Source organism: Ptychodera flava, chromosome 10, assembly GCF_041260155.1.
Source record: "Ptychodera flava strain L36383 chromosome 10, AS_Pfla_20210202, whole genome shotgun sequence".
NCBI lineage: Eukaryota > Metazoa > Hemichordata > Enteropneusta > Ptychoderidae > Ptychodera > Ptychodera flava.
In genome coordinates, this window is record NC_091937.1 from 37,133,223 (window position 1) to 37,151,347 (window position 18,125).

The 18,125-nt window shown below is 35.8% G+C and overlaps 2 protein-coding genes across 5 annotated transcripts in view; one reads left to right on the forward strand and one right to left on the reverse strand.

Moving 5' to 3' along the window:
• Window positions 1–8,290, reverse strand: part of LOC139142688 (solute carrier family 12 member 4-like) — a 63,156-nt gene extending 54,866 nt beyond the window's left edge. For all 4 annotated transcript variants that reach the window (XR_011554445.1, XR_011554446.1, XM_070712750.1 and 1 more), the window contains exons 1-4: window positions 7,945–8,290; window positions 2,787–2,911; window positions 1,993–2,088; window positions 1,280–1,426 (exon numbers count right to left, since the gene is read on the reverse strand). Coding sequence is in view for 2 of the 4 variants with exons in the window: in XM_070712750.1 (XP_070568851.1) it covers window positions 1,280–1,426; window positions 1,993–2,088; window positions 2,787–2,911; window positions 7,945–8,161 (585 nt within the window). In the remaining 2 variants the exon portion in view is untranslated. The remainder of the gene's footprint in view (window positions 1–1,279; window positions 1,427–1,992; window positions 2,089–2,786; window positions 2,912–7,944) is intronic.
• A 6,921-nt stretch (window positions 8,291–15,211) lies between these two features.
• The window catches only part of LOC139142699 (neuronal acetylcholine receptor subunit beta-4-like), a 35,914-nt gene continuing 33,000 nt past the window's right edge, over window positions 15,212–18,125 (forward strand). Inside the window, exon 1 of the mRNA XM_070712762.1 lies at window positions 15,212–16,555. Within this exon, the coding sequence (XP_070568863.1) occupies window positions 16,492–16,555 (64 nt within the window). The 5' untranslated portion in view covers window positions 15,212–16,491. The remainder of the gene's footprint in view (window positions 16,556–18,125) is intronic.

Here is an 18,125-nt window from a genome sequence, read left to right on the forward strand (position 1 = left end):
TCAAGTGCATGATGGCATTTTACACTGGCTGATGCTGTCAATTGCTATTCATTCATTGATGGCTGCAATGCCTTTGCAGGAGATTTCCTAACCATGAGGGTTGGGTTGATGATTTCCCAATGGATGTGCAAAGTCCGATGTAATGACAGTAACTGATGAGCAATCCAAGACCTTTCCTACTCTCAGATGTCTTGGAAGGATCTGGAGTAGATCATCAAAGTCAATGAACTTTGGAAAAGTCATGCAACCAGCAACAACTTCAACTGTTTTTTAATGTATTTTGAATAAGCACACATTTATCTTCCTATTATTAGACATGTATAATGCATTTAATCAACTTGGATCAAATAATTTGAATCACGAAATCTTTTTGGTTACAAATTGCAGATAAACCAGAGTATAACAATATGAAAATGTTAGAATGACATCTCATATTTTACTTTAAGAGTAAATGTGTCCTTTTAAAGTGAATTGATGCACGACTGAATCAAGGTTTTCTTTGACGCAGGAAAAATTTACATATTACATATAATGGTACTGATAAAGCCAACACAAGGAAATGTCCACAAATTTCCAAATTGACTCATACATGTAGATTTCAAGAATTTTGCCATTTACTGTAAGGCAGATAGGCTTGTATACATACATGCACACATGAATTTCTCCTGTTTTGTAACATTGAACATATTTCTATCCTCTATAAATAATGTGCGGTCAAGATGGGGTAAATTTATGACTTTTGATTTAAGAGTGATTTCAAAGAATAATTGAACAATATGAAAATTAAAAAATTTTTGCTGCCCTGTAAACTGTAACGGCTTATTTATGAGGAGCACACACATACCTGAATTAATATTATTTACATGTATGTGAAGCAAATTGAATAGAGGTTAGGAATACAAAATATATAGCTTTCTGTGTCATTGACATCACCAAGGTTACAGATATTCAGGAGAAAAAAGTTAAAATGCTATTGACTGATGCACAGTTGTTTAAATCTAGACGGGATTATTCATGCTAACATAAAACTTGCACGTTACCTATTGAACCAAATTTCTGACTCATAAGTTTGTTACACAATTTGTTCAGAAGAGTTGAGTGTGCAGCTGAGTTTATCTGAAACATACTTCTTTATCTGACTTGCCGATACACTTAACCTCATTTCAACTCTCTGCTTATCCTTAGGTGTTCTGCCATATGACTGCGGAGTGGTACGGTTGGGTTCTTTCATGAGTAATGTACTAGCTCACTAGACTGCAGGGGATGGCAATACACTTACCGTAAGACAGCAAATAGCCACTAATCCAAATGCTTGCAGAACACCTGCAGTCCCTACGATCCAGAACAAACGGAGAAACATCAGCACTCCAAAGATGTGTTGTATAGTTGGTAGATACACCCCGAGGACCGTTCCAAGTTTCGCTTTCTGCCAGGAAAGATAAATGGAAAATACAGTTACTGTACTCATTTTGAAACTAGAATTAATTGGCAAAAATTTCAAGCATTCTAATTAACCCTTCACCACCATGGTTTGGCCCAAACCTATTGTTATCAATTGTAAGTTTGGACCTGTTCACAGGCAATTAAGGTGAGCAGGTTACAGAAATATGCACTGAGGAAGGACTTTTGGTGTGTTTTTTTAATTAGCACAGCGCACAGGCAACTCAGGTATACAGAGCCTTAGTTTGACTCATGTCCTCTAAAATGGAAACCAAGGTATATGCTCTGAGAATATTGTCTCCTCTTCAGAGATAATGGGAAATAAACCCCTTTCAAAATCCCACAGGTAACCTTACAATCATCTTTCATTTCTGAAATTACAAACGTAACTTTTTGATCTCTGATCCTATTGGGTGATTCCACAGCAAAAATCAAGTCCCTGGGTAATGATAATTTCACTGTCTTTCCTTCAAATTCCAAAGTCCTGAGAGACTTCTTGCCAAAAATTTAATCATCCGGAAGTAGGATAACTTACTGCGTGTGCAGACTCACCTTAGGGCCTTTATCATCCTGCCCTGTATCTTCACTGCCAGGTACTTTGAAAGCTCTGAGAAACGTTGACAGAGGTTGCATGTGTTTCATGTCATCCTAGGAAAGAATGAGACAGATCTGGTATTTCTAATGCACTTGAAATATTCCATTTATCACATTTATTGCAAAGAAGATGTAACTTTATTCCTAACAAATTCCTCCCCTTGACTTCAAAATAACGAAACTGATTATTCTATCTAAACATTGATTGTCAATTTGTGCAAGTATAATTTACAACAGTGTACTCTATCCTAACATATCATTTTTAAACATGTAGAATATACTTTAGATTATGTACATCAATACAAGATTCATCTATTAACTACTGTATATCATGGCCTGTGCTTTACTATATGTACAATACACATACAAGTGATCCATTTGATTTATGAATGATGTTGAGATAATCTGTTTCCCTGGCTGGCTATATCTGTTTGCTCAGTAATTCAGATCATAAATTTATATTAGTTGACAAACTAGCGAACTGTAGCTGCTGCTTGTAGCCCTATGAAAACACATCTTTGACAGAATTTTTGTTGCACTCCTATCACTCAACATGGAGATATCTTTTGATCAAATCATGCCACAGGATAGATTGTAACTGAGGCTGGATTTGGTTGCTAAGCTATATACACATATAGTGGTGTGGATGTGTGTTTGATATGAAAACTACTCTTAATGCCAACTCTGAGAGCATTATGGATCTTGTTTCTATGATACCCTGCAAACAAGGATAGAATATGTGGTTTTTTTACCTCATATAAAAGTAAATTCTTGTGCGTATCTGATTGGTGAACTGGTCCATGTGATGACTGACTCTCATCAACCTGAAGTTTGACATTGTCATCACTTACAACAACAACTGGTACATCATTTGCTCCTGGAAAAAATTCAAACTAGGTAAGAACGATGGTGATATCTTTACTTTCCACCTTGTACAGGAGGAAATTGTACACTTGTTAAACATTAAATCGTTTGAAAGCATACATTACAATAATTACACAACATGATTGTCTGCGTCAATCAAATTAAATCGGTGAAAGTGGCTTTTAGATCAACTGATTTGATTTTTATAAGTCAACTGATGGGTCCTGCCACATTAGTTTTGGAAAATTTTCAATGGACAGCACTAGTAATTTAATTTTTCACTTTCATAATTTGATACAGAGGTTAATAAATATGTCTGTTTGAAAGATTGTACTTTTCTCGGATGTTACAAGCTGTTTTGTAACCTTTCTGAAGGTTGACAGCAAAAGAACGAACATCAATTCTCACTGTAAGGAACACTCAACACAGTCTACTGTTTCCCTATACTTGCATGGTAACTTCAGACTGATATCGCAATAGGTTACAGTGTTACCATAGCATGTAATGAAATCATATAAAAATATCATTGCATGATATTCTATGAAAAAAAGCTGGGTATACCACAGTTGTAAATTGCATACTCCACCCAAGGTTTACTTTCAGGAAAGGCTTCAGACTTCCTTTGCCATATCAGCTGAAGAGTTGCATAATTTCTAGTGAAATTTGATTTCATACTTCACAAATCATCTCACAGTATGTCATGCTAACATGTTATCATTTCATAATTAATAACATTCTCTGATCTCATGCATTGACGTTGTTTGTTATTTCAGGCTTATTAGATACTTTTGTAATCTTTTTTGATACTATGAAACATGAACAACAAAGGAACTGTGATGTCAAGGGTCAGCCTATTTGCCATACTAAGAAATATAAACAGAAGAAAACGTAGTGGCTGTTTGCCGCAATTTTTCATAATTTTTGCAAATCATTATTGTTCAAGCGATTTACAGATTCGTACCATGAGTTTTTCTTAAATAAAAAATTATCATCAGGTATTTTTAAAACTGAAACTATCTAAACCAAGATAAATGACAGTAATATTGAGTACTGTGTAGTAGTACAGCATGCTGACGCTCTACAAATTTAGTAATTAATCCTGTTGATGAAATCAGTATGATAATAAAATTGGGCGCTGTGACTTAAATAAATGTGGCTCAGCTCTAATTATAAACATATTCTGAGTTCTTGTATAAATTGAGTGATATTATTTCATATGTGAAATTTCAGGTATCAAATAATTAGTAAACAATAAACAAGTATGCTAACTTACTGTACATCTCCAACTTAGACATCTAAACATATATATATCTGAATCATCTCATACTTATGCTTTTTCCTCAGTGTCTTAAGCCATATAATAAATAAATAAATAAATAAATTTTTCAACAAATAATAAATAAATTTTGCTTAAACATAAAAAAAATACATAAATGAAATGAAATAACTGAATTAATTGACCTTCACCATTTAAAATCATACTGAACTTGAAATTCATATGATAAATGACTTAAACAAATCATAATGTTTTGATGTGAATAGAAGACTTGTCAAATGAAGTTAATGATTACCCACAACAACATAAATATCATGGTCTAATGCTTTATAAATCTGTTTGGCTATCAGAGGATTGTGTATGCAGATTTGAGTTTCTATAATGGTCTACACTTCAGCAGTTCATGAATGATGTGTGCCTGGTAGGAGAGAGGGCTGCAGTATTTCTCTCTGAAGTCTCACAGTGATAGGGTGGACTCAGTAGGTGGGTGGTATCCATGCAATTCAATTACCAAATTAATTAAATAAAATGGAATGAACTTTCTCTTCGATAAAGCTCCATCACTTAAACACCAAAAAGTTATAGCTGGATTAATGAACACAACTTTAACAAACAAATATACGGTCTTTTGGGAAAAAAATGATCACTGATGAAAATAGTAAACTAAGAATGTACACCAAAATAAACATCAATTAAGATTAGAATCCCACTTAACACAGTTACAAGGTGAGAAAAGTAAATTACTCACCAAACTTTGCATAAGCCATAATGATCTAGCAACTGAAAAAGGGAGACACACTGTTCCAAAAACCCCAATTACTGAAACATACTCCAATCAATGCACACTAACAATTTGAAGATGAAATGCACTTTTTATTAGTCTGTCAGAAATACAAAGTTCAAAGAAAAAACTTTTAATGAATAATTTGCAGAATTATATTTTTACTTCATATAAACAAAGAAATACCTAGTTATATTCATTGTTAGCTATTATTATTATACTGTATACTACTACTTTTTAAAGTTTGAACTTATTCTTATATTACACTTTATTGCCATTGTGATGTAAATACTATATTTACAAGCAAGCAATAAAATATTATTATTATTACCAGTGCCATTGATAGGGCAGTATAGTGGTAAATTCGAGTTAGTTATATGTTTACAATATCATCATTGTTATCTTTTGTTTTTATGGATATTACAAAAGTCATTGTTCTATCAAGTTCAGATTTATCAATGACAACAATCTCAATCTATATAAAGGGCTTGGATTAACAGAATCACTGTATTGAACCAGATATGAACTGTAAATGCTCACATGTTCATTATATATTGCAGTTATGTGTAAATTTGAACCTTTGCCACATGTTTGCAACTTCATTGAAATAATTATGATGAACATAATAAACAATATTCACCACAGATTAACTCTATAGGTCATTAAGTATTCAAATATGTAATTAACTGAAATAAAAATAATTGATTTCTTTGACTGCTATCATTGTATCACCACTTTATATAGCAAGTGTAATTAATTGCCTTTGGTCAAGTCCTTCAAACTATATATTCCAAACTTTGAAAGCTCATTAGATATGCAAACTATAAATTAGCTGACATGAAAACTTAAGTGCGAAATGATTCCAATATTGGTATAACCAGGTATAATCATCAATGTACATAGCATGTTATGCCAACTTTGATCAAATAAATCCAAGTATATATCCCTAATTAGGAAAGTTAATTAAATACATACATTAGGAATTGGCTGAAGCAAAAATGCTTAATGCTTTTCAATAATGTTAGCCTACATAATAGTATCTTTAACGTACATAGCAAGTTTCATCAATTTTGGTTATGTAAATTCAAATATATATCCCTAATTTCAAAATGCAAATTAGGAGCTGGATGAAGTAAAAATGCTTAATGACTTTCAATAATGTCGTATCGTAGCATCTTTAATGTACATAGCAAGTTTTGTCAACTTTGGTTTAGTCAATACAGATAAATATCCCTGATTATGAAAGTTCATTAAATATGCAAAATATTAAGGAATTGGCTGAAGTTTAAATGCTTAGTGACTTTCAATAATGTTCTATCATAGTATCTTTAATGTGCATAGCCAGTTTCATCAACTTTGGTCACGTCAAATCAGATAAATACCCCTAATTAGGAAAGTTCATAAAATATGCAAATTAGGAATTGGCTGATGTAAAAATGCTAAATTACATTTAATAATGTTTTATCATAGTATCTTCAATGCACATACATAGCAAGTTTCATCAATTTTGGTCATGTAACTTCAAATATATATCCTTAATTTCAAAAATTCATTAAATATGCAAATTGGGATTTGGATGTAGTAAAAATGCTTACTGACTTTCAATAAGGTTAAATGATACTATCTTCAATATGCATACCAAGTTTCGTCAATTTTGATAGAGTGAATTCAGATATATACTCCTAATTAGGAAATTTCATTAACATGCAAATTAGTAATTATCTTTCACGTCACCCCTTAATATCTTTCAAAGCTGATATATATTGGTGTGATCAACATTTGTACTGAATCTCATCAAATTGTGTGTGGTCTTTGTCAATATATATCAGTTTTTTCTAAAATCATTAATTATGCAAATGAGCAAAAAGTAAGCAAGCCACACCCACCAAAAACTAATCAGTTCTTGCCATTTGCAAACTAAATCTATGTACCAGATTTGATTCTGATCTGATGAGCCGTTTTTGAGATATTGAGTACACAGACAGACAGACAGACAGACAGACAGACAGACAGACATCGCTGCGACATATGCCCACGTGTGTCAACACGTGAGCAAAAAATGAAGAAATGGTAGCAAAATATTTTATTAGGGTGGTTAAAAAAGTTTAAACGACAGAGAACATTTTTTACAATTTGAGAGCATGTTGATGAATGTAGAAATATGCTGCTCCTTTTTAACCACTTCACTCAACTTTGTGTTGTTCACACTCTTGACTGAGCTGGAAATTAGCAGCAGAAGTGAATCTTCAATCAAGCAATGCAAATTGTGACTAGATCACCAGAACCACACGTTGTATATGTTCGCATAGAAGATTATTTCACAAATAGATAATCTTTATGTGCAAGCAAAAGGACCATATAACGTTGCTAGAAATCAAAACTCTTAGTATATATGCTACAGATGTATGGCTGAGACTGTCTTGATACATGCGTGATTTGATTTCAACTGCAGAACTGTAAGGTTTAATGAGCCCGTTAAAATCTGTTGAATGGCGAATACTCCTTTCACGATTTTAAAGTTGTACATATACTTGAAAATTCCATTGACCTAACCCTATAAAATTATCCCTAAAATTTTGTACCCATTGTCACGTGTTTACCACCACATATTTAATTTCATGCATTTGTTTATGTTTTCTCTTTAAACACTGAAACACCTTGTCAAGTTCTGATGAACAAAGGTGATTATAAACACTGTGAAAGAAACTTTTTTTTTTGTTTACTGTGAACTTTTGTAACAGTATACTTTACGGTAAACAATAACTGCCCCCGGCCTTGTTTACGTTCTGAAAGGGCAGACGTGCAGACGGTGACAATCCATGTTCATAGGTCGGCCGAGGTCGCGAAGATTTTTATGGAAACATGGATGTTCATCACCGTAGTGGGATTCTGTCTTTCAAGATCGATAAAGTTTTGAAACAACATGTTATCAATGTTATCATGAGAACTTGCTATCGATAAAGTGACAGGTCACACGGTTAATACACACCTGTTTGAATACTACTGGATGGCTCTTCGTCGTCTGAACCCATCTCAACCAGCGGTGCCTCCGGACCTGGGTCTCCGCCATCCGGGTCGTCGGCTCCTCGCGCTGCGACATCATATTCAGGCGGCGGTGGGTGCGAAACCACAGGTTCCGAGGGATCATCCACCTCAGCGATTGCATCTTCACTGGCCTTTGAAACTTGAAATCGCGATGTGGACATCTTCTCAAGGCTTAGTAGTCGAGATTCAACCTTATACTTGTCGACTGCTGTCCACCAGAGCGACAGCTGCTGGAACTTTCTGAGGACTGAGCTTTAGCTGTTCTGTGTTGAGACTCCAAAGTAGTACTGTCTAACCAGCTAACTGTACACATTTACAAAGTTCTTCCAAATATTCATGAGCAATGAGGGGTGAAATTATTGACGCGAAACCGTCGGTTTGCCTCTTGTCAATGGCTTCAATAAGCAATTAATAAGTAAATAAATTGTTTTCAAAGACAGCACAAATGGCAAACTAAACACTTAGAGAGAATTTCACCAAAAATCTGGCACCGAACGAAGCTTGGTGATATGGAGCCACCCCTGTATATTAATGTACGAGTCCAGAGATTGATAGTCTGCTTCCGGTCGTGCATGCGCCCTCAAAGGTCAAGAAGAGGGAAAGTTTTTAGTAGTTTATCCAGAATGTTTGAGAATCTTTTACTTGTTTCGGAATAAATAGTTTCGTGAAAAGGCTTCTCGACTTTTATACAAAAATACATTAGTTTTAGGTAGTAAGACTTCTTGCATAAATAATAGAGAAATGGTGACTCAAGTAGTGCTCAAAGGTACAACTTAAACTCCAGTCCAGAGTAAAAGGAATTTATAAAACTTTTTCAAAGGGACCAGAAACTGCATGAAAGTAACTGTAACTTTTGATTATTCTTTTTTCTATGTTTGTTTTTATGTCCATTACACTTTCTTGTTTTTCTCCCGAAGTATGTTGAGATACACAATACTCAGCTTGTCAACTTAGTCTGTATACGCAAGTGCAATAATATCATCGAAAAGTTCTGATCATGGATGTAAAAAATGCTCTGATCAAGACTGGAATTCAAATTTAAACTAGATATGTAAGTTAGAATGCATCTCAACATATAAACGCTGTAAAGTTAAATACACTGTAACAGGTGCTTCAACATCCTTTTCGGGAGTAGAACAAGAAATAACATTGTAAGATACAGAAAACAAAAACAGTGAACAAAACTCATCGAAAGTTATTACAGCTACTGCCCATTTGATATAGACCTATACCATTAAAAATATCATCTTCGCTTGCCAAGGTCTCTTGTCCGGGCAGCTGGATGCTTCCCGAGATGGGAAGTAACGGACCCGTGCGAGCGGACGATGCACTATCGGTCATCAACGAGATATGTACACAATCGGTGGTGTTATGGTATCTCTGCATGGAAAGACTCAGTGTTACCAGCAAGTCTCCGACCATCAGGACCATGGTACACGCGATACACAGCTCTGTCCACAGGTTACCCAGACATCTGTTTGTTGTTGTTTGTATTGTTGTTTATGTTTATTAGTTGTGTTGTTGTTGTTTTTGTTGTTGTTGTTGTTGTTGTTGTTGTTGTTGTTGTTGTTGACCAATAAAATTCAACGAACATAACTGTTGTGTTGCTGCTTCCGGTCATGAATGGTAAACACGCCCTCAAAGGTCAAGAAGAGGGAAAGTTTTTAGTAGTTTATCAAGAATGTTCGAGAATCTTTTGCTTGTTTCGGAATAAAGAGTTTGTGAAAAGGCTTCTCGACTTTTATACAAAAATATCTTAGTTTTAGGTAGTAAGACTTCTTGCATAAATAATAGAGAAATGGTGACTCAAGGTAGTGCTCAAAGGTACAACTTAAACTCAAGTCCAGAGTAAAAGGAATTTATAAAACTTGTTCAAAGGGACCAGTAACTGCGTAACTGTAACTTTTGATTAGTCTTTTTACTATGTTTGTTTTTAATTTCCATAAAACTTTCTTGTTTTCTCCCGAAGTATGTTAAGTAACACAATATTCAGCTTGTCAACTTAGGGAGCCGTCATTATTTATGCCCTGGGGGGGTCGGAGGAATCTGAGGGGGGGGGTCACTCAAAAAATCGAAAGCTACAAGGGGGGTTGCTCAAAAGTGGAGAACAAGAAGGGGGCTACTAAATTTTGTTGATATGTACTGAAGCATTTAGTGAAGCTATGAATTAAAACAACAACAATAGTAAAGAACAGCAATATGTATGCTTGAGATATGTATGTTCATACCCGGTATATGGGTGGAGGGACGGTGATAAGATCAAGCATGGCGACCAATCTTTTTTCTCTAATATTTGATTATTCTCATATGCCAGAATTCAAAAATCCATGGTAACTGTTAAGTCTCCTAGTCTTCTGTGTGTTGCTCTCTGGCCTGATCTTGTGTAAAAGTACATGTATGTTTAGACTCCCTCAGCCCCTCGCCTGCTTTTTTTTGAAAAAGATAAATTTATTTCAACATAGTCGCAAATAAAACAAATCTACATAACTATGAATGCGTTAAAACTACAATGCAACTTGTCTGAAAAACAAAACAAAAAAATAGCTGTTTAATTACAAAGATCATCATATGAATGCATTCAGGATGCATTCTTCTCCTTCAAGTCTTACAAGGCTTGAAAACTTTGTGATACAATTCTCAGCTTTGTTCGTCATTTTATAGGTGAAATATACTGTATTCATCCATGAGGAAAGATAACATTTTAATTGCATAACATAGGATTGAAGGGAAACTTTAATCCCATCAAGAGTAACTGAATTTCGAATATTCCAAACTGTGTATTTTACAAAGGAAGTAATACAATAAATAATGTCAGATGTTGCATTATTATCATTTTCGATTCCTGCGATTGCTAATCTTTTGATATTGATATTTTTATCAATGTTGTGTTTTCTGACAAAGAAAGAAATACATTTGGCCAAGCTTCCTGTGACTAGGCCTCTATGGAAAATCTTCCAATTTAAATCATTTACTGAATTGCTAACAATGCCTGTTGAATTAAGACGACTGAATAAAGTAGCTTTGTAACTGTCAGTGAGACTTAGATTCTCAGCCCATTTTTGACCAATCTGACCTTTGACTGCATGCCATTTCTTATCAACTAATTTCCAATAAAGTGGCTTGGTTTTGACATCACTTTTTGTCAGACCATAATTCTCTAAGTCTAAAATATCATAGATTTCTTCATTTTGGATGTTAGAAGTGATGATTTGTTTCCAGGAATCTGGAATAGCATTGAGGAGTGTTTCATACTCTGTCTTAATTTCCTCTTGCACATGTCTATTTCTACCTCCTCTAACTTTTGCAATTATTTCCCATTGTTGAAGCCAGTCATTCCTATTATCATTCCAGATGTCCTTAAGCCTTAAAATTCTACTCTTTGACCATTTTCCATAAAACAGGACACTTCCTTCACTCTTAACATTGTCATTATACCACAGAACTTCATTAAGAAGATTCTGTTTTGATGTTGGTAAATTCACTCTTGTAAGTCTAAGTGACTTCCAGGTATTTAACATATTCCCATACACCGTTGGGGTTCGTTTGTTGTTGACTTTGAAATTGAGATGGAGATAGTGATAATCACTATTCAGTTTACTGTCAAAATTCGCTATGAAATACTTTGATAAGCTGGCCCATTTAGGAGTTATTTTATTTGGATTTTTCTCAAATAATTTCATAAGCCACTTTAATTGGAGTGCATTAATTTTTTCTTCAATGTCGACGACTTTTTTTGCCACAGTCATCATATCTTTGAATGAAAATGCCCCTTTTTACAACTTCTCGTTTTGCCTCTCCAAATAAAATTCCATAATTTACTATTTTCTTCATTAATAATTTCCTTAGGTACGTGATCAAATGATGCCAGGTACCATAATTTTGATGCAGCCAGCATATTAGCTACTATTGCCCTGCCAGATTTCTGGTATTCCAGATCTTTAGGCAGTTTGTAAATTTCTCCATCACTGTTTTCCAGTTTTCTCTAGATGTGTTACTGTTTCCAAATCCAACTCCCAAGATCTGTAAAACCTTGTTTGAAAAATCGATCCCTTCCACTGAATCAGTACGAATTTTAAAACTTCCAGCCCATAAGCCTTTGGATTTCTTATTGTTCAGTTTTGCACCTGTTGCATTTTCATATTTGTTAAACATTTTCAACGACTGTGTAATGCTTCCTACATTTATCAAGTATAGAGTCGTATCATCCGCATAACTCTTAATTTTTTCCTCTTGTTTGTCTGGCAATTTAAATCCTGATATGCTGTCATCTTTACGAATATTTTCGGTTAGCACTTCTGCTGCCATTATGTACAGTAATGGTGATAAGGGGCACCCTTGTCTCACACCCTTATGAAGTTGAATACTGCGAGAAAGAAAGCCATTGCACTTAATTTTGCATGTAGTATTGTTATAAAGAATTTTTATCCATTTGATGAAGTCAGTGCCAAAGTTGAATTTGTCAAGGACTTGAAAAAGGAAGTCTCTGTTTAGCCTGTCGATATTACAAAATGATGGTTCGCAAACAGAAGGCATTCAAAAGTGTCACTTTCTGATATTTGTTCATTTATTTGTTTGTTTATTCAAGGTTTATTTCGAGAATTGGTTAAAAAAATAAATATTAAATGTATAAAAAACATTCATTTTGCTTACCAATTCATAACCTAGCTACATCCGAAATATTGAAGGAAGCGAATACATTGAAAGTTGCAAAGATTTTAATCTGTTTTCCCCTATTCCCTGTAAGCACTTGAAAAATCAACATTGATAATAATAAGCTTAGGTTTGGGCGAAACTAACATCTTTTCGTTCGTCATATTATTTGTTATGAGTACGTTCGTTCCGTATTCTCCGCTTGCCTTCGAGTAGTTTAAGTGAGTGTACACTTCAGCCAAGAGAGAGAGAGAGAGAGAGAGAGAGAGAGAGAGAGAGAGAGAGAGAGAGAGAGAGAGAGAGAGAGAGAGAGAGAAATGTTGTAAGCTTTTATGTACGCGCCTAACAACAGAAAGTTTTAGACGCAAACTTTCTCTATAAGAACTTTAAACCGTCTTGCAAAGTTTGGGCTCAGAGAAATAATTGACAGAATCCACCGATATATAAACTGGCCGCTAATGCTAAAAGTTGTTTCGGTATCTCGTCGGAAATTAATCGACAAATATGGAATCACTGATTAGGACCGAGAAACATGGAACATTTTGGCTTGGTTTTGTGCCACTGTCGGGAAGAATGCATAGCGGAGGTATTTAGCTCTCATTGGCTTTAGTATCTTCCTGGTGATGTGAGGCCTTCTTTGTATGCTAAAGCCGTCTGTAGTCGGATTGTTACCAACTCATACTATAAGCTTAAGTTAGTGAGTGTGTAAGTCAAGTAAGTCGTAAAACGAATCTTGATGCTTGAGACAGAACGGAGTTACAACATAGCTACAAACAATACATAATTCCTGTTACTGTCTCATTCATGCGACGTGATGTTTGTTCAACTTACTCGTAGTTAGATGACGTTTATCTCTGTGATACGCATGAAATATCCAAAACAAATTCAATATAGAGATCGCGTGATTTTTTGAGATGAAACATACCGTTTGTACCCTATTTTGTTTGGAAGTTAGTCGGATAATCTCCGTACTTTAACTAAAACTAGAAACAGTGGTTTCCATGTAGTTGGTTATTAAACGTATGTATACGAGACACATTGTCCCACCACTCATGCAACTTGAGAAAATGATATATTATCCTAAAGACAGGGAAAAAAGAAAAAGTGCTCGTTGTCGCCCCATTTTTTGAAAGAAGTCATTGCCAGAAATAACTCTTTTGGGGCATAATACATGTAAGTGAAATGGCTAACGGAAAAACGAATGAATGTCTCTCAGCAAACTTTTCTGGCAAGGAGTAAGGAGATTGTTTATGGCGCAAAGCACGGGTCAACTATAAGTCAAGGAAAATTAAAATAAATTGGTCATATACATCTTTGCATTAGCGAGTCTCAGTATCCGCAGTGCATAACAAGGTGGCAGCAGGCTTCATTGGTGCTGGGGTCGACTCAGGGGAATTGCCGATGAAAAAGCCATTTTAAATGCCAAAATACAGTTTATTTGTCCCTCCCTCTCCCCCTCCCTCCCTCCCTCCCTCCCCCCTCACTCACTCACTCCCTCTCTCTCTCTCTCTCTCTCTCTCTCTCTCTCTCTCTCTCTCTCTCTCTCTCTCTCTCTCTCTCTCTCTCTCTCCCTCTCTCTCTCTCTCTCTCTCTCTCTCTCATAAAGAAATAAAATCCGTGAGCTTAATTGGAAAAGACTCTGAACTGAATAAGACAACTTTTTTCTCTTTACCATGTGACAAATACTTCTAACCTTAAGATGTATAACTCTTGTTATAATAGTTGTAGAGTAGCGAACAAAGTATTTCCTATGCATGTTCTGCCCTTGGAGCATTTAACAAAATCGCCCGTGTTCCTTGACAAATAATTTTGAGTCCGGGTTAAACTTTATGCTGAAATCGAGATGTACTTCGATCCTTTGATCAACAGACAAATGTTGCGATTCACCTCACGTAATGATGTCCATAATTGAGTTGTTTTTTTTAATGCGATTTGTCAGAAACACTGGAAATAAAATCAAAATTTACATCCAAGGCAATCGTAAACTTTAATACCCTACAGAAGAGGCAAATATACATTACATCCGAAGTGACTCATTTTGCCTGAGGGCGCTGTATACAACTTGCGATAAAACTGCAAAAATAGCGTATTTATCTTTTTAAACTTGAAATCATATCATTTCAGTTATCAAACAAACTTAAAGGCACTTGAGAATCCCAAGGCAAAAACACGAATCTGTACCGAATTGGGTGTTTTGGTTGATAGATATACACAACGATTAGATGTAAAATGGTTTTGACAAATGTAGATACATACATACATACATACATACTACATACATACATACATACATACATACATACATACATACATACATACATACATACATACATACATACATACATACATACATACATACATACATACATACATACATACATACATAGCTCATGTAACGTTAGATTGAAAGGTCCGTCGCTCAAGGGCGCTCTCTACGCTCGCCCCTGAGAGGAGGGGAACTTAGGGAGCGTCCTCGTGCGATGGATCTTTTCAGTCTAATGTAACGTACAATGTTGTAAGAGTTTGAAGTGTGTTGAACTCGCTGGATGAGGGCGCCCTCAGACGCTTGCTCTTTGGTCGCAAGCCATTAGCAGCTCAGGGACTCTCGTTGGTTGATTGATGTCGTATTAAGTCAATTCGATGAGTAGGCTATACGGCCAGAATACCGATATATCATCGTAGTAATCACTCCAGAACGGTTGAAACTCATCTAGTAGCAGCCAGACCATGAAATTTGATTTGTAGAACTCGCTGTGTTGTCAACAACGACTATTCCCTCTAGACGTGCCATCTTCCAATACTCTCCGAGATCATTATCAGTTGTCTCATCATTTTCATTGACGACATGCAGCGAGTGATGTCAATTTCGACGGGTTCATGACTCTGTATTACCATCTAGCGTCGCTTCAATCTATTGGAATCACATGCAATTGGTTGTTTTCGCCCAGAGCTAGAAATATCAATTGTATGTGACGAGATATCTGTGACTAAAGGTGAACTGAAACTATACGGCATGACTTTCAAAGCTTGATAGCGCGGTTTCCCCTCCGAGTGCCAGTATTCATTGGAGCTCAGAGTTGGTGCTGAAGTACCGAAAACAGGTAATCGCTGTTTCCTGTATAATGTTTGTACAAAAAACACAACTTTTCTTCAGAAGCGGATGTGCTAATCCCGTTTCAACGGGTCGGGCGTAAATCATTGCGTACGAATGCAGCTGATGGTGTTGTGTTACGTGGAGAAGGCGCTGATCACAAAGGAATGACGGAGTTGTGATTCCCTTACATGCAAGGACCGTTGAGAGATGTAATGGTGTTCGTAGGAAGTAAACAGTTCGTTAGAAAACTTACGTCTTTCTATTGCCCTTTGGGATTTATTTATCCAGCCTAAGTATATGGATGAAGGGAAATTAGGAACAGAAAATCGATAAGGTATCAACAAACACTGCTCGTCTTCGACATTGAATCAGGCCAATCATTTCCCAATCAAGTGCGCTGAGGATTACACGGGAGGTTATTTTTGGTTGATATTGTACGCAAACCCTTGGAAAATCTACACGACTTCAAGGTCGCGTAGCAACTGGAGTCAAATCGCCGTTGCAAGTCTCTCCCTCTGACAAGTGCTGCAGCATTTCTCAAACCACTCACGGCTTACGCGATGCCAGGTGTCTGGTGAATATTAAACGAACACAAAAAAACGCCAGGAGTAAATTTCCTTGACGACGGTGAAAACGACTAACTTGAAACCCGCATTCATCTTGCTTGACCCGGTGAACGTAAAAGAGAAATTTGTGAGAATTTGTGGCGACAGGGTGTGTAGAGTGTATCACCTAGCAGTGGACACGATGGAGTATAAAAGAAGTGTGTGCCAAATAAACAGTGTGTACAAAGCAATTATTATCTTTTCCGGTAAGTTCTGTACGCTCTTATCTCCTTTCGGGGGTCTGAGATAGATTGTTGACAGCCGACTGTGCCATTGCTGCCTACAGTTTCGGCATTCAATCCCTTGGCTTTCGATTGTCGGGAAGAGCGTATTACATGGCCAAGTGCCACAGTAGCTAAGTCAGTGTTTTAGACACAGAAGGTACGAGAGGGACTTTCGACAGTCCGGATCTGAAGGGAAATAATTGCGTAGACTTGCTGGCAATGATTTCTAAGGATCTATCCTTTAAACTTCTTTTTCAACTGCGCGTCCTTCTGTTCACGAGGAAAGAAGTCATGTTATATTAACGCCATTTTAAAACATTTTATGTCCTGTGATGCAGACGATAATGCTGCTAGGTTCAGAAATTTATGAACTGGAAATAAAGAAAATTGTATTCGGTGATAGTTTTGTTTCGTTTCGAAGAATGAATAGCCAGGCCTGATGAATAGCCAACTGATTGATAACGAAACTACACCGAAAGCAAAAACTGTTTGGTATCATTTCCGGAAGACGACTGTTGCCATGACAACCAGGCATGTCATTCCATTAGGCCATCTTTCTTTCCTTTTACAGCAGGAAGATGAACATTTTACCGGTACAAACAGTAACAGAAAATATACAAAATCACCTGAACAAATTCTTCCTACACATGAAAAAGGTTATTTGGTTTGTTTGTTACTGTGTGGCTCTCTGGCAATGCAATGGCGTTTACAGACGACTCGGCAATGATAACGGGTTCAAAACGTCTCTACTTTTCTGTTTTATCTAATCAGTGAGTGAAAAACTGCGAAGCTTACTCCTGATGTTAAAGCGTATTAATTTCTCCCGTATTTGAACAGGATTATGCATTCAGCTGAAAATTACTATTTTTCCTGACAAACTTGCTAATTAGCACTGTACTTGGTTGTTCTTATGCAAATGCGCATTAATATGAAAACATAAGAGCTAACGCTGACATAGTAAGCTATTTTGTATTTCAAAATATTGTATTTCATCCTAAATGCAAAACTTCATTTGTGTGAAATAGGTGATTCGTTACGACAGTATTCAGCAAAAACCTTTCATGTTTAAATTTGTGCACTAAACTTTAGCAGAAATCGAAAATTATGTTCTATTTACGGCTCAAGACATAGAAAGATTGTAACCAATTTGCATCGTTGTGATAACATTTGATCATAACACAACATGCATATGAAACAATTTAAAGTGTAAATGTATATTAAACTTGATCGTCTTTTTAACCAAGTTGTTCCAAACATGAATAATGTAAAATGACCTTCTGCCGATCCCACCGCAAAACGAAATGACTTTTGCTATTGTATGTTTCCCATGTGCCGACTTTGAAGGAATCTATATTCAGGCTTTTATGAGTTATCGTTTTGGACATGAACATCAAATTAGCACCTGGCATTCATATTATTAAATTGAACTATGACAGAAAGTTATATTAGAATGTGTCATAGTTTATTTGCATTGGAGCCATATTTGATTGTTCCACATAACAAATCCATGTCAGCATTCATGCAATACTATACTGTTCTTCCTTCACTTTTA